This window comes from Falco biarmicus, chromosome 1, assembly GCF_023638135.1.
Source record: "Falco biarmicus isolate bFalBia1 chromosome 1, bFalBia1.pri, whole genome shotgun sequence".
Lineage (NCBI taxonomy): Eukaryota > Metazoa > Chordata > Aves > Falconiformes > Falconidae > Falco > Falco biarmicus.
The window spans coordinates 40,220,477-40,242,568 of NC_079288.1; the positions used below are offsets into that span (position 1 = coordinate 40,220,477).

General features: G+C 36.5%; 1 protein-coding gene across 4 annotated transcripts in view; it reads right to left on the minus strand.

Annotated features, from left to right (window-relative positions):
* TXNRD2 (thioredoxin reductase 2) overlaps positions 1 to 22,092 on the minus strand; it is a 94,419-nt gene that overhangs the window by 55,452 nt on the left and 16,875 nt on the right. The window contains exons 12-17 of one of the 4 annotated variants that reach the window (XM_056353721.1): positions 17,004 to 17,140; positions 11,583 to 11,678; positions 11,244 to 11,336; positions 9,881 to 9,952; positions 7,977 to 8,074; positions 1,790 to 1,839 (exon numbers count right to left, since the gene is read on the minus strand). In XM_056353721.1, the coding sequence (XP_056209696.1) occupies positions 1,833 to 1,839; positions 7,977 to 8,074; positions 9,881 to 9,952; positions 11,244 to 11,336; positions 11,583 to 11,678; positions 17,004 to 17,140 (503 nt within the window). In that variant the 3' untranslated portion in view covers positions 1,790 to 1,832. Of the gene's footprint in view, positions 1 to 1,789; positions 1,840 to 2,638; positions 5,763 to 7,976; positions 8,075 to 9,880; positions 9,953 to 11,243; positions 11,337 to 11,582; positions 11,679 to 17,003; positions 17,141 to 22,092 lie in introns of those variants that run through there. The other 3 variants (XM_056353712.1, XM_056353731.1, XM_056353741.1) reach the window with 3 other exon arrangements.

The window sequence follows — 22,092 nt, forward strand, 5'->3', positions numbered from 1 at the left end:
ACACTACCCCGCAGGGAACATCCACTTTTCTCTTCATACTATATCTTTCTGACTGATGCAATCAGATTCTGGAAACCTGCCTTATTAGTTTATATTCCAGCTTCTTACGAATGATGTTAATTTTCCATTGCAGGACCTGAAGATTTTAGATGTGCTAGATCTTGTCTGTAAGCCACAACAAAAAATGGCATGCACAGTACCATGTTTAGAAACGGACTTCAGTGAACAGTACTCCTTGCAAAGAACGTCTGGGGGTTACAAGACACTCTCCGAAGTCCAACAGTGCTCAAAACGAAGTATTTTACAGTTACACGATGAATAAATAAATGTCTTTTTTTGTTTATTCACATGAGATATTCTGCCTAATTTCTGCACCAGTTCACTATCCTACCTGTTTTCTTCCTAGATCAGTAGTTTTATTCTAAGCCTTTATACTGTGATGGTAAAAAAGTTCCATTATATTAATTAAAGATTAGACCACGTTCTTTTGTTTCCACAGCAAACAGGATCTTATTCATGTTCCAAACAGAACATCAGTAGTTGGAGTACTGTTTTCTTAAGGTGCATATAAGATTAAAGACTGAAATCAGATGCAGTGTTGCCAAAGCCTTTGTAATATGCGTGTTTTTCATGGCAAGATGATTGACAAGAATTGCAGGAAGGTGCTGAAGGGGATATTTCACCTGGCCCATCAAAACTCAATGTAGAGGATTAGAACTAAGAAGAGCTGACAATATTGACTTTGAGTGCCACAACAGAAACAAAATTAGCTCTTTGACATGCAGTGGACAGAAATACTCCATTTTTTAAAAATTAGTTAGAGTAATTACACCATATCTATTGCATGAAGCCTGGAAGAAGAAAAAAAAAAAAAGTCTGCTCTGCTGTTTCCTCTTTTCCCAGTTTGGCACTAGAATAAATGCATGCAAACCCAGTCTTTCTGCTGGAAGAACATCAGGAAAACTTTGTGCATAAAACTAAAAAAACTCTCTTAAAAGAGAGCACACATATCTGAAAGAATGAAAAAGTCAATGAATTTTATACAAGTTTACTTATTGCAAAACAAACTGTCTGCACTATGCTTATTAAAGGCATATTTCATTGCCTAATCATAGATGTCTATTGTACCTTTTATGTTTTGAATCATAATTGCAGTCTGTTCCCCAACTGTAATAATGAAAGACATTTTGGCATATGCTTATATTGATTTCCCTTTAACAAAGCACTTAAGACACATACTTGCATCCCAATGAAATAATGGTTAACATTAACTTTGAGTACATTGATTTCCCTGGGATTTAGACAAATGGCAATTTATACAGGCACAAAATTGCCTACTTCGTTGGATAGGCATGAGTCTCTGAAAAGAAGCCTTCAAACTTAAAAGTCTGTACAACGTGCAACTGTTTTGGTTAGAAATACATTGCACTATGGCATCTATGTTTTTATCAGAATAACTATGCTAGGAAAAAAAAAAAAAAAGTGTATCTGCTGTACTGAAATATCTTTTCCAGCTCCTGGTCTGGAACAATCTAAACTGCAGAAACATTTTCCAGTAGGTACAATGACATACAGTGCATGTATAAATGGGAAAAGGCAAAACTTAATTGTACACAATTCCTCAGAACTGAGAACAAGATATTATTAAGTATAATATAAATAATGCAGTATATTCAATTCCTAATTTATAAAGATTATCGTCTATATGCTGGTCTGCTATTCCTGTTTGCTTCAGGATTAAGTGGTATAAGAAAATAAGGAGAAAAAATATATCAAGAACTATGCTTACCTCATCCCTTTTTTTAGCCGCTGTTCCTAGCTATCCTAATTAGTTAGAACCTGCAATGGAATATTCCAGGAAATTAAAACAGATTAAAAATGCCTTTAAATAAAGTCAATATTCCTTCTCAGCATCAAATCCAGGGAATATACTGAGGTAATATTAAACTAGTCTGTTTCAGCAGCTCAGCATCACCCAACTTAATGGAACTTTTCATCAAATTAAGTGGATTTAAAGAAATACAAGAAAATTGAGATGAATTTGAACAGTGTAGTCCCTTTATTTTCTGACAAATAAGTTTCTCAGTTTTCAAATACTTTGCTAATCATTTCCTAATTAATTTTCCAACATTTTTACCTAGCTGTACCCATAGCTACTATTGACTTTGCTGCAGTACATTTTTTTTCCACAACATGTTCTAGTTTAAAATACAAAGTGAACAGCTAATGTTGAATATTTTAGCCCTGTATAATATTCTGATTATTATTATCTGATTATGAAGGGAGTTTACTCTTCAAGAAGCATAATAACACACATGGACTGTGAAAATACTCGTTAGACCTCATTAGCTGGAATAAACAGGGGAGTATTTGAAACCATACTTACCAAGTCTAGAGGTTCTCTTAACTTACATTTAAAATAAGAAGGTCATCCAACCTGGAATAATCTCCATGGCTATTCTGTTTACACATCAGAGACAGAGAAGTATCAACATTTCCTTATTAAAAGTTCTGAGTCTGTCTACTTCTGCATTTCTTTAACACATACCTCAACCAAGAAAAACAGCGCTAAGATCAAAAAAGAAATCTTTTCTAAGCAGAAGTCATATGTACAAAATTAAACAGATACAATCAAACATTTACTAGGAAAAAAGTCTTTATTAATTCATTAATTCACAACACAATAAATATTAGGATCATACATATGAGGGACCCAGCAATGCTCAGACTTGTTTGCACCATGGTGTGGTTTGACAAACTAGCCCTCATCAGCTGGCATCCTGAGAAGAAGCCTGACTAAATATTTTTTATATTTTTACATTTTCACATATAATCAGCGTACATCAGTCATATCAGTTGACCTTAGTCAGGCTTTTAAAAACAATTCTTAAGGACCATCCCTGGGAAATCCTTCAGGAAAAAAAGCACAATCATTGTAGTTGCCGTATTCTGACATTAGCATTATACAGGTGTGAATGTATGTTCAATTTTACTTCAGGAGGCAACAATATTTTCCACTAAACAAGGAACAGAATTAGGCTGCTGTTCAAGATACAGGATCAATTTTCATGCAGTCCAGTCAGCAATTCTAAAACCAAAAGAGTTCTATTACTTCTGAGAATGACAACATACCTTACTTTCACACCCCTTACACACTGAGGACACGTTTCCTTGAGATCTCTTTACTTGTTGTCCTAACTCATGATTTTGAACTTTATGATGAATGAAATTAGCTCATCTTTCCATTGATTTGTCTGTAAGGGCAGACAACTCAGTCTGGTGGATACACTGGTAGGACAGAGAAGAGAAGCAATTTTCACGTGGCTAAACACCAGTGTTTTCATTTATGGGTACAAAAGGAACTATAATAGGTAACCACTAGGTTAAAAAAAAATTCTTGTATGCATACACATCACAGTTTAGTCAGATGTGGGATGATTCTCACAACAAAATCTCTGTAGATCGAGACACTCAGTATCTCAATGTTTTGAAATAGTAAGTAAAACATTACAAAAAACCCATAATTTACTACGAACTCTTATTTTTGTAAACAGCTGGGGGAATCTAGTAGGGTTTTTGGCTGTATCATACTTATAAGATGTTTATTAAAAGAAACAGGAACTTCTGAATGTGCAGGAATGCACACATTTATATACAGATATAACGTTTTCATATTTTTTTTCCTAAAGGCAGTTGCAATATTCAGGCAGTGTTTCAAGTAACACTTCCACTCAAAGTATTTAATTTCAACTACAGCTTATGAATGGGCATCAGCAGATCTGATAGGGAATGCCACTTGCAGTCAAACTGTATCACTCCTTCCTGTTTTATGGACCAAAAATACAGACCAAAATTGAAAACTTGTTAAAGAAAGCATTTAAGATTTCCTTTGTTGTTGTTTAAGTAAAAACAAATCTTTGAAAATGAAGTATTCCAATATCAATGAGATGTGATAAAAGTTATTACCTCATACTTAGACAAAAAGCGATCAGAAATTCCTTCTAATAGTTTCCCCAAGAGGTACAATTCTTGTGGTAAAAAAGATTTCACACTTGAAATAAATCAACCATTTGTCTGTGTTGCATGCTGCAGCAGTGAAATAACAATCAAATTAAAACCAGCAAAGACATATATAAATGGTCATCAGACTATTCTCCCATACTATGGAACCAGCAGGACAGCTATGAAAATATCAAGTTGCAGACACAAAACCACTGATAAAAATTAACTGCAAAAAGGATACATTTTGTTTCGCCTCAAGTTGATCTCTTCTTTTCCTACATGTACTCACTATTCTACTGTAAAGGGTACAGTATGCAACTATGTTGACAACTCGGATTGATATTCAGTGGAGTTTGTGTTTGCCTTTGTCAGGTTACCTATTTAACAGGGTTCTGCAAAAGAGGACGGCATCACTGTCAGGTTTGTTTCTTTATTGCCACAAATTAGCCAGCATCTCCCCCTTCTGGACAGCAGGAATATAAGCAGAGATTTGCAACAGATTAAGGCTTTCTTACTCTGGCCAATATGAAAAAAAAATAATTGCAGATAATTATTTTCTATCTTTGTTCTGAGCAGGACCGTTTCTTTTCTAGATAGCTGTTTAATATAGTTCCCTTCAGTAATATGTTTTATTAAAGTCAGACCTAAATCCATTCAGATGTAGTATCCAGCTCATCAGTGAGAAAAATCTTAAAACCAAACCAACAAAATCTATCGTGTCAGCTAGATTTCCGCATTCTATAAAACACAAAATGCTGCATGAGTTGGATTATTAGTGGGTTTGATTCTACTTGTCAGCGTTGCTTAATATATGGTGAGCAAGCAGCAATTTGTGAGATGTGTCAATTTATTTTGAATTGAACTGAATTAAAAATGTCAAGAGTAGGCAGAGAAGTCACCATAAAATTCAACTCTTTCTTTAGCACCTCTGAGCTCATTCATTCTTAGCCATCACTATGTTATGACCAAGCTGCCACTGATTAATCCATTGGGATTCATCCAGTAGCAGCACAGCTTCAGTAATAAATAATTTTCTATTAAATTCCTGTACACATTGTATCTTAAAGAAAAAAAAAATCAAAGATGACTGTTTAGCCATTGTTACACACTCTGGGAACTTGTTTCTACTAGTGAGTACAGTCTCAGTGTTCAAGATTAGAATCAGGTGATGAGCTATCCAAGCACTTAGGAGAAAGTATCATCAGCAAAACTCTTAAGGGAGGCCCTGTCCACTCCTAGCATCCGTGTGGGCATTATGTGAGATACTTCTGTTGGCAGTCAGTCATGCCAATGGAGAAACTCAAATGACAACTGTTTAATTTGTAGATGGCCTCAGATGTTGCTGGCTTCAGTTATCTCTATATAAATTAAACTGATTATTCTCTAGCTCCCAGCCAGAGAATTATAGGCATTTTGAAAGAGAGAGATTTGTTACAGCAGGACTGCATTGGTTTTAGAACTGTGATGGTGCAACCACAATTTCTTTGTCTGGCTGTGAGAAAAGCCATCTACAGGGAGAACAAGAACAAGATTCCTGGAACTTGAACCGTTAAAGCTGTTTCAGCTCTAAGTGCCCCTTTTCTTTACAAATACATTTTGTGCTTTTTTTCCTTCTTTCCAGGGATGGTATTTAACCTCAGCAGCCTGTGACTGTTGCATCCAAGCCAGAACGTTTTGTAATGTGCAGTTTGGTAATTTCTTCAGCACAGGTAGGGTGAATGCCAATTGTCTTCATTAGTTGAGGATACGTAGCACCACATCTACACCAAAAAAAAAAAAAAAAAAAAAGTCCTAAAACATCAAAGTAATTCTGTTCTTGTCCACTTTATCAGGTAGAGGCCTTGCATTTCTTCTCCTAACAATGCTGTCAATTTTTCTCAGGCACTTAAACAACATCATTTAAATGTCTAACTTCACAACACTGTTAGTTACGGAAGAATTGTCATAAGAGTCAACACAGAGATAATTAAGCAATTTACCCCAACTCACAACTGAGCCTATGGCAAAAACATATGACAAAACTGCAGCCTTCAGCTTTTCTTGTGCATACATGTGTTTCACTAACCGTGACTCCAGATGGAAAAACACACACATATTCAGAGGAAGAAAATCTTAATTAGGACTGCTGGAAAGGATCTACTGAAGGAAGCAATACCAGAATATTCTTCCATGATCTTAGAGAAAGTCTGGTGCTTACACTGAAATGATCAATGCTATAAGCAGGAGGAAAAAGTCTCTCATTTGAAAAAACAGAAAAACAAACCACCAAAACCCCCTTGAGTTAAAATTCCACTTGCTTAATTCCTTTAGTTGTTCAATAACATTCTTAGACTTGATGACTTTCCTTTGAGCTGCTATTCCTGGCAGGTCATGTTGTAAGAATAGCTGAAATGGCCCTGAATTCAAGACTTGTTTCAAGCTCTTTATGGAATAATGTTCTCTCCCTCTATAAAATACAGGGAAGAGAGCCATAGATGTCTCCTGGTGTCCCCACCTACATCCAAAAAATGCACCAAGCAAAAAGTCATTGCTGAGCAGAAGATGTTACTGGAGTACTAAGTGGGAAGGGAAGATGGAAAATCATCCTTTGGTGAGCCTGAAGTAAGACCTATTATTTGACAAAGGAGAGCAGCAGCTTTTACAGCGGGTGTTCCACATTGAAAGCTCTGGATTTGTGAAATACAATAGAAACCAATACAAGAATCTGACCTGCTGAATACCTCTCACTGTGGCTAAAGTTTTAATTTCCCTCAGGCAAGGCAGAAAAGCACTCCAGTTTCATGTGCTTCCTTTTCACTGGTTATTTTGGATAAAACTTCAAAACAATGACATCCTAAAAATGTAGTTCTAGAATCTATACCACTGGCAATTAATGGACTACAAACACATGTTGAAAACGTGTACTGAGGGTACACTGCAATCAGTGATTTCCAAGATATTCCTCACATGATACTTGCGGTCCCGCCTTCTTAATCCTTTCTGCTTTTCATTTATGCTAGTCACTCACAAATCTAAGACTAAAGCTGCAATAAAACGATGATGATAGGAAAATGAACTAACACTAAAACTGGGGGTGATTTCTTGTGTACCAGCCTACTTTCTTCAAAGACAAGTTAAGAACCGTAATTTAGTAATGTAAATACACGAATCAACATTTCTGAAGATGTGAATCAGCAATAAGAAGGGAAATGGAAAACCAACTAAGAAATAATTATAGCACACAAGAGGCATAGCAGGAATTCTCCATTTAACCAGAGAAGACCCAGAATTATTCCTTATTCCTTCCAAGGGAGGACTTCTATATAAATATTTGAAAAAAATCTTACACAAGATCAGACTACAAAGGTTCACCTACTTGGGTAAGTTATTGCAATGATCAGATAGCTCCAGACAAAAAGTACCTCCCCTCTCCCATCATCCTACAGAGGTTTCTTTCTTACTTTATCATATTATGGTTAGCTTATACCCCAGAAATATAAAAATTCATTGAAGTCCTTGCTAAGCTTTTGAGGAGCAATGGCTGTGCACATTTAAAGATGAGATTAGGAAAGGTAATGCTTGACAGGTGTAGAGAAAAGTTGTAATGAAAAGCACAAGTACACTTTTTAAATAGTTACTTGCAAAACTGTATGATTTCCTATCCTGTGCACAGAATGCAAAAGAAGCCACACTCTGAAAAAACCTAACATTACTAAAGTTAATGCAGCATTTCATTTTTTGCTTTAACTATATCAAGCCAACAATATATTTTCCTCACTTATTCCTTAACTATATCCAGTATTACAGTAACTAAATCCAGTACATCTTAATGAAGAACTGCAGTATTTTTAGTGGAAATATGTGCAATACTACATAAAAGTAACAAAAAGCATGGATTCTTTATAGTGTTGCCAAAACTAGGCAGCTATCTTTTATAATCTTACAATAACTTAAAAAGCAGGCTTTAGAAGCTAGAGACATTCTTTTGTACTTACTTGATTCCAAGAGCAAATCCTTGAATAACTTCGCCTGCATTTGGTCCAATGAAATGAAGGCCAAGTATTCGTTGGTCTCTCTCTCGTAAGCACACCATCTGAAAACAATACATTACATAGAGATCTTTTCTTAGAACATTTAAAGATAAGACATGAAGTGAACTGAATGAAACTGAAGCACCCCAAGACCCTAGTTCAGCTGTTTATTCCCAATATGCCAAGAACTTACGCACTTGCTTAAGTTTTACTGACTTCAATAAGGTCTTATGCTTGCCCTTAAGCACTTTCCTGAATCGAAGCTTCATTACTGGACTTCAAGGAACCACTGACAATGATAATTTTTGGTAAATAGGATACTTTGTTGTTTGTCAATTGTATGAAATCCTCAAAATACCTCCTGTAGCCTAGCAACCACACTGGTGTTATTTTGACACTGAATGGCCACCTTAGCAGTTCTCCAAGCCTGTGCAGTTATTCCCAGCAGTTAACCAGCTGTATTTCCAACAATGACTGCTACCAAGGATATTTTGTGGCTTTGTGATTCAGTCAGTAAACACAGCAGCATGTCGGGTGAGATACATTTACCACATCAGCCCCATAACCCGAAAAGGAGTCAAGCCTTAGAAGCAGCCAAAGATGAAGTTAATAAGTATCTGTGAGGGCCTGAGTCACTGCACACTTACCTTTTATTAGAGACCTTAATGAAAACTTTTTGGTTCTTTTAAGGACACCATCTTTATAATTATGAAAAGAAAGTCAGTCTCTCCCTTTGTCCTCCCATCAAGCATTAAATCATCACTAATCTAATAGGTTCTCCTATTCAGTAAAGGCTTGGATTCTTTCCTTAGGAATCCCAAGAACAGCAGCAATCCTGATGTGGTACTTAAAACTTTGGAGTTTCAAACTCTATTGCAAGAGGGTTTTTTCTTTAAAACTCCTCAATATTTAATGCTTTTTCATGTGTTTTGGGAGTTTAGTAAGGATTATATTCAATATCATGTAACAACTACTATGGTATTACTACTTTACCCTCAAATATTTACTTTCATTGACATAATTTAAAGGGAATAGCTACAAAGTAGCAGCATCATCCTAGTTGCACTGGTACTTGAGACAGAAATGCAAGCTACTAAGGCACGTAACACAAATCAGTTGTGACAAAATACAGTTAGAAAAACTGGTTGCAACTATTGACAAGGGATATTCCTTATACAACACAATAATAACAACCTTGATGGACCTACAGAGGTTGCTAATTTATTCAAAACAGATTGTTCCTTGATACCGAGGGGAAAAGAAAAATAAAAAAGAGAACTGTAATACGTTCTACAAACACTACACCTTATCTAAGGTCCTCTACTATGGGCAAGTGCATCAAAAACCTTTTCAACACTGAAGCAACTGGATTGCTCTAGGAGAAGACACATTTCAAGTCCAACACTTTGGTCTAAGCCAAGAGGGTTTTGTTTTCATGAGTAAGACTGAATAGTTACTCTAGTTTTGTAAGCCTTATGCTTCATCTTTTTGAAGGTAGCATACTTTACCCAAGAGACAGTAACTCAGATATTACATATAAGTAGTTAAAAACTTTGGTGCGGGAAGCAGAGATTAATCTTTATAGAATTTGGAATATTTCTTAGGACCTTAAGAGCAGTTCAAAGATGGTTTCAATCAGCAGAATGTCAGCTCTGAAAAATGCTAATATCTGTACAGCAATTTCAAGATGCAATGGGATATGTAATGAATAATAAACATTTGAAGTTACACTAGAGAAACAGGCTGTCACCAAGAAAATCTCTCATCCATCTTCAGAGGGTTTTTTGTCAAACAGTCTTCCTTAAAGCTGGCTGTACCATATCTCTTGTTTTAAGTTAAAAGCAAGTTAAAAAGCTCACAACACTCACTTTCATATAGCATTGAGTTGCATCTCTTTCAGCCACTGTAAACTCTAAAGGTTTATAATATGCATGGTATACCTGGTAGAGAAAACAAAAACATTTTGCGTTAGAGTACTATTATGTCAAAACTTGCTATTTAGTATTATCATGATTACTATTAATACGTATTCATAATGTTGTAGAAAAAACCTGTTCATTGTTTTCAAGAACAATATAGAAAGCACCGTAAGAGTTTAACACAAGCCTTTCTTGATGAAGCATTTGATTTAAAAAAATCTGAAAAAAATCACACATAATCATGTTACTTAAACCAGTACACCTAATTAAAAATGTTTTGTTTATTTAAGCTTCTCCCTTGTTTACCAAAAATAATGAGATCCAAGAGGCTTTTCATATCTATAAAAATTTATACCACAAGACAACCCAAACTGCAATTTTTGCATTCTTAATAGTAAATGCCTATTTTTTCATTAATGATTTTGCCTGGGGCTCCAAGCTAAATCCATCAGATGAACTCACTCTCCAATACATACATAACATCAGCATCTTATGACACACACACACAATTGTCTGCCTTAATCAGATGAGAACAATTGTTTTACAGTAATTTATATCATTCTAGATGGCACTAGCATCCAGAAACCCAAGATAATAGTTCTGGGACAATTTCCGAAGTATAAACTATTTCAGAATCGTAAGAGACAAAACTAATAACTGACTGGACATGAAGTGAAATATTGCATTTTATATTTCCATAGCTTACCAAGTCATATGCTGACAGTCTTTTTGAAGAGTGAATAAAGGTAACACAACATACTTTTTCAAGGGTAACTTGTTTGATTTTGTCTTATTATAGAGTGATTGTGAATTTCTTCACCATGAGTGCCTTAATCTCATTCCTCATATCGGCAGGCTGAGTGTGAACATATGCCATAACAGATTTCTTCCTCAATATGCAATGCCCAGGCATATTATATCAAGACTTTTTAGCCACAAAGACACTTAGCAGCTTTTGTGACTCTTTCTGGGGACATCCTAAAACTTTAGACTAAAGAATATGAGCAGCAATTCTGATAATTAGAAGGAACATAATCACTATATGGTGATGCTGCACACTATAACTTACTAAAATGGCAGCTAGTCTAAAACTGTCACACCCTATCAATAATTTTAAGCCCACTTGGTAACAGTTTCCATTGTGACCTGCTGCAACACGTTTGAAGTCCTGAGCTTTTCTGAAGACACCAACTCCCTAACTGCAAACATAGCAGTTTGGGGACCAAAAATTTTGCCTGACTCAACAGTGAAACTTCTGTCTTTTCATAGTGCAACTCTGACATTAACTATAAAATCAAAAATGTTTTCATACCTCAATATTATCTGATCCATAACATTGCACAGCTGCTTCTTCCGACAGTCCAACACAACCATATTCCAAGGGAGTGAAAACTGTAGTAGGTACCTGTTTGCGAGAAGACAGAAAGTGTTACTGTTGAACCATATGAAACAGCTGCATGGCAGATACAGGGTAGACTTTCACATGACTGAGAAGTGTAACTCTGTCACACACATCTACTTTGGCTACTGTCAAAGATGGATTCCAGATGACAAAATGCAATTCCTTTTAAAATTCTTAAGGGGGGGGGGGGCTAGGGAAGGGGAAGAGTGTAAGATTTGGGTTTTATTATTGAAAAAAAAAACAACTCACATTGTCATAGTCCATCAGTTCTGAAGACTGGCCAAAAAGACGCTGAGCCAGCAGTTTTCCTGCAGCTATTGCTGTGGGTGTTAATTCAGGACGGCCCTAAGAAGAGAGCACAAAGCTTTGTTTTAACAGAGAGAAGTAGCATCCAAGGGTATCTCCTGGGACAATGGTCAGAGGAAGGCCAAATCTTTGGAATTCCAGTCTAGTAGCCAGGGCTCCAAAGAGAAAAGTCAGTAATAATTTCTGTCTAAACATGCTTTTAAGTCTCTGAGTTTAGTATCTGTCTTAATGCAGGGGAACACATGCAATGAATGTGTCAAAATCTTATAGCACTCTTGAAAAGCAGAGGATATTCACATGCTAACCATTCATTTCCCCCTTTCTTTCCATAGTAAGCCATTAAGAAATTTTTTAATGGTCTTTTTAAAGCAGAAAAAGCCTAATACAAAGCAACAGTATTTTTATAACATCAGACCTTTTTAAAAAAAGTTGTCTGTCTCATTTTTACAGAACACAGGCACAAAACTTAGCTGTTTGTAGCACTATTACTGATTTCCTATGTTGGTCCTGGATCAGAGAATTGGAACACTATTTTGCTAGCACTGCAACCTGTAGGTTGAGTTGGTCCTAATCTCAGGCTCTGGTATTAGAGAGGGGCTTGAAAAGGATTGCTATTGGCAAATGCTAACTTCCTGCAAATGAGAAAAGGAATGATAGCAGGATATGATCAGGACATGTTCTAGTTCACGCCATGCATCCCGGGTACTTTTCATATCCAAACAGGACTATGCAGTGTGCCAGAACCCTAATTTTGAGTGCTGGCGCAATACCACTGGAGCATCAGAACCCCAGTGCTACTTTTAAGGGTGCTGGAAGGTTTTGCAAATTTAAGTGAGGCATTTTCAAAGGAATTTTTTGAAGTCTGAGGAAGAACAGTCCATGTAAGTTCATAAGATCTAACAAACTTCATAGATCTAGTAAAAGTATTATTTAAGAGTTCATTCAAGACATATCATCAAGATGCTTGTCTGAGATAAGGAGAGAGGTAACAAATCTAGAAGGAATGTGGAGACACAAGAAACCTGTAACTGAGAAACACCTTTGAGGGACAACACAGAATCTTTTATAAAATGTGTGAAGTTCTAATTCATACAGGTCCTATCCAGATACAACACTTGTCACACTCCTGCAGAGCCCCACTTAGAGGCAGCCATCCAATAAGCCCTTAAAAACAGTTTTCAGCAGCAAATAAAATAAGGAATCCTCACCACACACATTCAAACAAATGAAACTTTTTTTCATTATCCTAAGGGTTTTTAGCATTTCCTGGAATCCATTCCTTTTTCCCAGCTTATCTTTTCTATATGTTGCTAGATAGATTCTGTACATGGTAACAGCCACCATTTACTTCAGTACACATACCATATCAATTATGTGCACATTAATATGCATTTATGCTTTTATCTGTACTAATAACCACTTAAGTTAAAATTTCCATTGCAAAAAAATCAAAACTGAAACAACATTATGTTTCACCTGATAACAGAATCTACAATTCTAATTGTTGATGAATACTAACCTATTTTTCACCAGAGTTCATGACAAATCACAAAACTGCAAGTCTATCCCTTTTCCCCCACTAAGATCCATCAAGTCACGGTTTTTCAAATCCAGCATTTTGACTTTCAAGTCTGTAAATGTCATTTACCAGATTAAATTTGCCATTTGTTTTTTCTTATACACATTTGCCTGAAACGTGGCTGTCAATCATTTCTGCTGCAGGAAATACAGATGTTGTTTTGGCATTCCAGAAATGAATAGAAGATTGGAACGAGAGATAAAATTGTGAAAGCACTGCCATGCATTCCATAAAACTCAACTAATTACTAAAACATCCATGCAGATAAAGCACAATTTCTCATAAACAATGACTTAAAGACCTTCCTTGGTAAATATTTGAAATGAACATTCACTTTGCAGTCATGTGTAGAACTACTCAGCTGATTATTATGGATATGAATTGTTCATAAGAATCCTCCAATGTATTATACATTTAAACGAGATAGCTCCTAAGAGAGTTTAAAAAGCTTTGAAGTAATAACACAACTCTTTTTGGTCTCACTTCTATTCAAAGCAACATACTGTACATTCCACCTTCTCTACAAATCTTTGTTATAACACCCTTTGAAATATGACAGATGTATAGTGGCACGATCACATGATAAACCTCCTTCTGAGAGAACTTCTTTATAGTGTGTGCCATGCTTTTCAAAGTGGATACCACTGCAGGAAGAATTTTAACAGAGTTTGCACCAGTGTGTGTGGGGGGGGGATCAAACTAAAACTCCAGCTTGATCTTCCTCATCCTGATTACAGAAGATGAAAAAGCCTAAATGAAATTTCACCTGTTTTTGAAAACAGTATTTTGCCAAACCTTGAAAAACTTTTACTTGAGGGCAGACAAACAGACTGACCTCCAGAAAGTTTATTTCCCCACCTTTTCTCCAAATGAACAGCTTGGATAACATTAGGATTCTGTTTGCCATACAAGGGTGCAACAAGACACTCACGCACACATAGTTTCCCATTTGTGCCAGCTGGGTACGACTCCCAAATGAAAAGTTATTCTGAGCATATCAGGAAACCTGCCATTCCCCACTCTCATTCCCCTTCCAGCTAGGGCACTGAATTAAAGAGTAGTTCTTACTATTTGGTAACAATTCAGTGTATATTCAGTATGGCATGGTAAAGGAGGGAGGAGGAGACTTGAGAACTACTTGCAAAGATATGAGCAATAGCATTTTATGGCAGCAAAAAGACTCTGACAGGGAGAAAGCAAAGCAAAGAGAAATCCTGAGCAGGAACACTGGAGGGGGAAAAAAATAATCTTATTATTATAAGCAATATTACAGATCATTGATGCTCATTCGTAGGAAACAAGATTCCCCTTCCTCTGCTCTTTTGGTAGGTCTCATCTAGAAGTTATCACGCACCAAGATCTACAGCTTTGTGGTTCTTAGCAGGATGCATTTGATTCTTCTGTGTGTATTCTTGGAGATGTGCACCAACACATTACTTTCTTTCACAGCTGGCTCCCACGCCAATGAAATTTATTACCTAAATTAATTCTGCTTTTTTTAAAAAAAGACCAAATTAATTTAAGTATTCCAATAAATAAACTTTATTGCTCAGCAAGTGGAAATACATGGCTCACATTGTACTAGGGTAAGATAATGGCAATAATTCCTTCTATCTTGAAACTCTATAAATGCATGAGTACTACACTGTGATTTCTTTAATTCCCTATATTGAGTCCATATGAAGATAAAACCTTAAGAGAATATTTCTACAGAGCACTGATTTAACTGTTCAGGTTTTCACCAATTGTACACTGGATACAGTATGGAACTGTGGGGTTTTTTTTAACACTCGCATGTAGAAGTGCCTATTGGACAAGTCTAGTTCAAAAGCATGCACTAATAAGGACAAAAGCAGGAAAAGGAAATCCAGGTTTTAACAACAAAATTAAAATGACAAATAAATGAAGACCTGATTTTCTAGATCCAGAGTAGTAAAGAAGAGAGCATCTTGCCTCCAACTTTATTTCTTACTTGACTAAATCCTCAAAAGGCAGAAAACAAGAAGCACCCAAAAGGAAATTATTTGCCCAAATAACACTGTAAACTGGCAGCAAAATAAGCAACAGAATCTAAGGCCCTGCCAGCACTGCCTCTAACAACTGCTTCTTCAATGAAATTAAAAAGACACATTTGGAAAGCAGGAGGCCCAAACCAAGGCATATATCAGGGACAAGCAGGTGTATGAGGCCATTGTGAGCAGGAAGATGACTTCAGGAAATATCCTAGAGCAAGAAGTGTCAAGTACAGAGGGAACCTGTATGTGAAGAGAGAAGAAAGGAGAGAAACGGTATATAATCCCAAAGCTCTGAGTGACTAGACAGGACAGAGAAGCTGCAGAGAGTAAGAAAAAAAACAACAACAGTGAAATAGCTGAGCAGGAAAGAGTTTTAACACCATTTAAAAGGAAATGGCAAGTCATTCGCATGAAGATGGAGACAGACAGGAAGAAACACATGTCTACATACAGGGGCAGAGGTCAGGAATGGTCAGCAGATTTATGAGATTTAAGTGTCTCTGGCAGTTCCAGAGTCCAGTCAGAAATTTGCAGGACTGGACTGTTCCCAAGACATTATGTAACCTGTTACATCTCTTCAAAAACTCGGAGCACCTGTAGGTTTTATAAATTTGAGACATGTAAAAGATTTTAAACATGGCAAAGTGAGAAATCTTTTAAAGGTCTCTCAAATTATACTATATATGGTGTTTGAATATTGCTACAGTATTTAGATCTACCACTTTTAAAACTGATGCCTTCACTATATCAAAACCAATCTTGATATGAATGCATGTACTCAATTTCAGTAAGCTCAAGAACAGGTGAGAAAATTCTGTGTCTTGCAATGCCCAGCCTTTATATTCTACATACTGGCCCAGATTTTTCAGGAACAGCAGGCAGCTGATGAAAACATTCTCCTGCAACTGTACAGTTCAGAATCCAGACAAACACTATTTTTTATGAAGACAACAAATTTGAAGATACCTAACTTACAGTAGATAGTCTTGAGTTCTTCTGTAAACTGAAAATTGAGGGGTTGCAAGTATCCGAGTGCACTTTGATCAGGACAAGACATTCTTATCATAGATGACTGTAGATTATCAATAGCACTAGATAAAGATCACAGAATTCTGGGTTTGTTTATTTTGCTTAAGTTATAATTTCCCCTCCTTTAAAAAACAAACAAACAAATAGCTACACCTCATGTTTACTTGGCATAATCTTTCACAAATCATGAATAGAAATCAAACGTATTTATATTTGCAGCAATTACTTTTTCTTATTCTAGAGGAAGATACTTTTGTCAGAAGCATTTTGCATGGGGGAGCAGAAATGCTGTCTTGTCACTAGTCTCAATTCATTTTTAGTATTTTGGAGGTTAATTACAGAACCTGTCATGGTCATTGCCAGTTATGTGTATTTAACTCCAGAAGGTAAAAACTGCTTTCAGTCAGCATTCATAGGCAGTATGAAGTCATATGTCTGAGGTGATAAAAACATTATTAGAAAGATAACTGAAGTGATAAAGACGTTATTATTAGCCTCTGACCAATAATGCATTCCCTGATAAACATCAGTAATAATCTCTAATGCTGAGATACTTAACAAGATCCATGTGAAGGAAATTACTGACCCAGGTGGCTGGCATAAACACTACAGCTTTGCAAAATGAAAAAGAGCAAAACACTAAGATATATGCTAGTGCATGACAACATCTAGGGACTACTTATTAGTCAGGAACAAAGTTGGCTTCCTGTTATTGTAAAATAGTTTATGTAGACTCAGTACCTCTGTTATGTCTCCAACTGCATAAATGTGAGGAACAGAAGTAGCTTCACTGGCATCAACAATGATCTTTCCAGTTTCAGAATTAGTTTTCACTCCAACTGTCTTCAAATTGAGAGTCTCAGTGTCAGGGGCTCGGCCTTAAGCAAAAAAAAAAAATAAAAAATTAAGAACTATTGGAAAACTTCAGCAGTGTTAATTTAAGAAGCTAGCATACTCCACTGTAGGTTTCCAAGAAACCTATTCTTTGATAGGCCATATAGAAATGTAACAAAACTTTTACTGGAAAAGCTGCAAGGGTGGAAAGTATGGATATGGATTTCTTTGTGAAAGGAGCTCTGTTACTACTGCCTTCACTCAGAATATTTCAGTGAAAGTTATCCTTTAAAAATGTGCAGGACAACATCCATTGCAAGAAGTGCAAAACCCCCGTGGTTTAATATTTATTACACATTCTGAATTCAGTTTCCTAATGTAGCATGAATATACATAGAATAACTAAGCAACTTGTACACTGAAAATTTCCAATAAAAATTAATTGAATAGTATTCAATACTAACAAACAGCCTGTTGTGCACGCTTCAGGACAAAAATTATTGAAAATGCTGTTCAATGTCTAGCATTCCTGAAGTCCTCTTTTCTTGTTATCTGGTACACTTACCTTAAAGCTTTTTTAGTTCCCTCAGCTTGGATGAAAAAGTTTACTGAATTCGTTCTCAAATCCTTAATGCCAAGACATTTAGCTCAATCTGTGTTTGAGCTATTTCTGCAGAGTTTAGAAACACTATTCCTGGAGTTTAGAAACACTATTTTAAATGGGTTTAAAAACAAATGAAGCAAATTCTACCAAGCCTGGATTTTATCACAGCTTCCTCTTCCAATGATTTTATTATCTCATCTTTAAAATATCTTTAAAATTTTTATTTTATCATCTTTAAAATATGTATTTTTGTAGTGTTTTCTGCATAGAGTTACCACTTAGACCACTGAATTCTTGATAATATTACACTGAGCTTTCTATAGAATATCTAACAAAGCAATTCCTGGCCCAGAAATTGAAATCTTAACTCCTATCCCATTTTTCAAATGCGTTTGAAGGTTAGTAAGCATAGTGAAATTATCAGGTACTCCCAAAATTTGTAGGGACACACAGATCACCTGAACATATCCAAATGAAGGAAACTGCAACTGTTTTTAGAGGCTATAAATGAATTTGGATGTAACTCCATCTACATATATAGGTCTCCTTTGCGTGAGTCATGGTTTTGTGTTTGATGTTAATACAGAGCTATAGCAAAGCAAAAAAGGGAAATGTGTTTTCATTATAAAAACAAGCTCTTTGATGTTAATGTAGGAAATTATTAAACAAAAGGAAAACCTGGCCTGTCAATACAGACCTAATTATATGTAAACATATGATTCACTGCTTTATACATCTGCCATATAGCCAGGCCCCTCAAACAATGTCACATCTGAATGCCTCTGTAAAGACTTCTGTGTATTAATTTCATCTGGTGAAACCAACACTTCCTCTGGGAGTACTGACTGAAGCTGTCGGCACTTGGCTATCTGTCTGTCTTCCCTTCTGTTGTCCCCATGGGATGTTGATCTGCTGTTCCTTCTCTGCCCCTTGCTCCCCAGTCCTGATGCTATCAGGCAACAAAAATAATAAACCTCCAGGACCTTATCTTGGCTCGGATGTGAAACAACTTCCTACCGTTGTATTTCTTTGTGTATTGAGAGTAAAGCCTGGATATTCTGCAAATGGACAACTAATGGGGTTTTCTAGTTTCCCCTTTTTCCTGCCAGGCAGAGCCAAGAGAAAGCTTAGCACGCAATGGCAGGCACTGAAAGAGGAAAAAAAGAAAAACTATCAATAGAGTAATTTAAAAACCTGTGACAACAACAGCTGAGTTTATCAAATCTGCAGGATAACACTTAACCTTTCAATTCCAGTCTATTTTAACACGTGTACAGCTTGGTATTAATAGCTAAGTGTTACAAAAAAAGTGCTGCTACTCATAGTGAAATTTCTCTCTCAACTTTACTGCCCAAATATTATTTCTGAAAGCAAAAATAAAACTTAAAAAAACTGAACTGAAGCTTTATTGGCTTTTAGCCCCATGCTGCCTCACCTCCGTAAACCAGAATTTACACTTACTGATCAAATTCAGTAGCTTAGGTTCATGATTATCCAAAGCGTCTTGGTAAGTTTTAATGTCAAATTCAGGAAATTTTGATATTTCCCAACATTCACTCAGTTATATTATAGAATCAGTTCTCACCATTTCTCAGTAGTAATGAATTAGAAGAACATTTTTTTCATGTTATTTTACATTTACAGTACCAAGAAAGCGTTAAGTTTACAGCTTATTTCTAAAATCCAGAGGGCAATACTCTATCAAATCCTACCAGGCACGCAACACAGAGATGCCAGCCCCTCTTCCCCTAAAGCCAGCACACGTGCTTCTAGTTTGAAGATGTCCACTGCCCTGGAACTGCCACAGTGCAAGAAGTTGATGATTGCATAAGACACAAGATAGATTTAGCTTTTATTCAAAACAGCAAGATATAAGACATCTAGAAGAAAGGTGACAATTCAAACCTGACCATTAAAAGGTTACCTGCCCCCTGCACTTTTAATGCAGCACTATAGTCTCATCTTTAATAGACCCATACAATAACCACATAGCTGTGAAAAACACACAGATCCTTGCTTTCAGGGCCTGCCCCCAACTGCTTTTAACTTTAAAAGAAAAATCAGCTTTTTGATCTCTTCTTATAAAATCTAACAGCGTGGCTTCCTAACAGGGCTGCCAGCCAACTTAGCTATGGAAAGTGACCACAGACTGGTTAACACACCTATTTCAGATACATGCTATGCTGATTATATTTTGATGTGGCATTTCTGTCCCATCATCTACTGATGGGCTCTGGTAATCACACTTGCACAAAGAGTAAGGTGAAGGCAGTATCAGGCTGCTGTGACCTTCAGGTGCAGCACCTTCAACAGTGGAGACTGAAACAGCTAAATTGAGAAGAAACCACAGGAATAGGCATAATCAGGTAAGTAGCAGCAATAAACAAGGGATAGCATATTCTTGCATACAGTAAGACTTCCTAGAGTGATAAAGTTGCAGCTGACAACAGAATTTTATAATGGGTCCTCTGCAGTTCCTTAATCACAGAAGCTGGAATGTCTGTTTGCCCCCCAGCATTTGAAAAAGCCAAACTAGAGCCAATCGAGCAGTTTATTACCAGGCATGACACTGCAGATGGCCGCTGTGAGGATACTGCAGAGTGACAGAACGTTTTTTCTGGAGTAAAGCTAAAGCCCAATAGTCTTCTCCAGTTCTTCCCTATATCTCGCCTATATTCACCTATTTTGATACATCACTTCATAAACTTTACCCAGTTTGACCTTAATCAAAATTTCATCTGTGTTCCTAGTCTTGATACTCTTTCTCACCTTGCTCTGGGTGTCTGACACACTCCTCAGTTTAGTTTCAAGACCACTACCCTTTCCTCCTTCAAATCCCTCCTCAAAACCCACAAGGTGTTCACTAAAACATAGCCAGCAGATAATGACTAATAAAGACCAATACAGTGTAACTAATTTCCAGATTAAAAGAAAATACTCACTACAGTAAGATTAACTAAGGTAAAAAAAGGTTCAGAACCTTTACTACATTGGTAGCAGCATGCACCAATTTTACAAGGATGATTTTGAACATTTCATTCATTACTGATAAACTTTCAGCATGCTTGCCACAATCTGAAAAAAAAATCTGACCCTTAGTGCCAGGGGAGTAACTGGTTCTTTGCCAAGTCTGCTAAGCTGTACGCTCTTGTAACATTGACAAGTAATAGTTGTTACGCACAGCAATCATTTCAGCAGGAAGCTTGTGGCAACTATGGTGCAATCAGTAAATACCTGGCCATCACCATCCACTGCACATCTGACGTTACTTGCATCTGGAGACATGTCACTTTGGTCCTACCCAAACAAAAATAAAAAGCAACTCCAAGTACATGCAACCATATGAAAACCTTACAGCATGGAACAGACTTCTAACAATTGTTTTTGCTTTGTTCTCAAGGTCCTGCACAAGGTAAAGTGGGCTAGAAACATATTCTGAGAAGAAAGCTATAGTTCACCTTTACATTAATTCTCCCACATTAAGCTTGTTTTAACCAAAGGTCTTGTACACCCTTGAAGGATGGATCTGACATCTCAAAAACTAGTACCCAACCACCATTCCCAAGTGAGGTCATTGGCTTAGTCTCCTAGATGCTTATGGGTGAACAGAACCTGTATTCTGGAGAAAGTGTCGCAGTAATGATCTTGGTTTCATGAGATTACTTTGGAGCATTTTCCAGCATTTTTTTTATAATTTATTTATACCACCACTCAGGTAAAAGCTAGCCATCATGTATCAACTCAAATAGCACCTTAGGGCTGAAACAGTCATGAATCCAAAACATTCTCTCACGCAGATTAGAGGCATAGCCTAGCATCTAACTCTTCCTCAACATGAAAAAGTGATCTTTGTAGCTACAAGCTGGTAAAATAAATAATGTAAAATAAAAGTTACACTCAAAGTTTATGAGTGAGTTAAATAAAAGAAGGAAAAAGTACCATCCAGGCCTCTTTCAGTGCAAACAAATTACTAGCACATTAAAAATAGCCCTCTTGAATAAAGTGTGACTCAATGTCACTAAAACTAGATAGGGAAACAACCTAAAAGCACTGGCCGATGTAACAGGAATGTAATTTTCGTTAGGACTGCAGAAACCACATCTTACCAGGACAGTAATGAATTAAATTAATGAGAGACATGGGAAGTTCAGAACAAAGACCCAGAGCCTCAGCAAACTACATCACATTAGCACTAACAGTTGTCTGAGATCAACCAAGATGCATTATTTTTCACTGAATATTTCAAAGGTTACAAACTGGATGGCAAGATTTTGTTCACAAAGACAAATATGGAGCCCATCCCCTTTTATATAGGAGCTGGTAGAGCTATGCTCAGAGAAGACCACAGCAATATTTTACCATATGGGGCTCTTCAAAGATCTCTAAACAAAA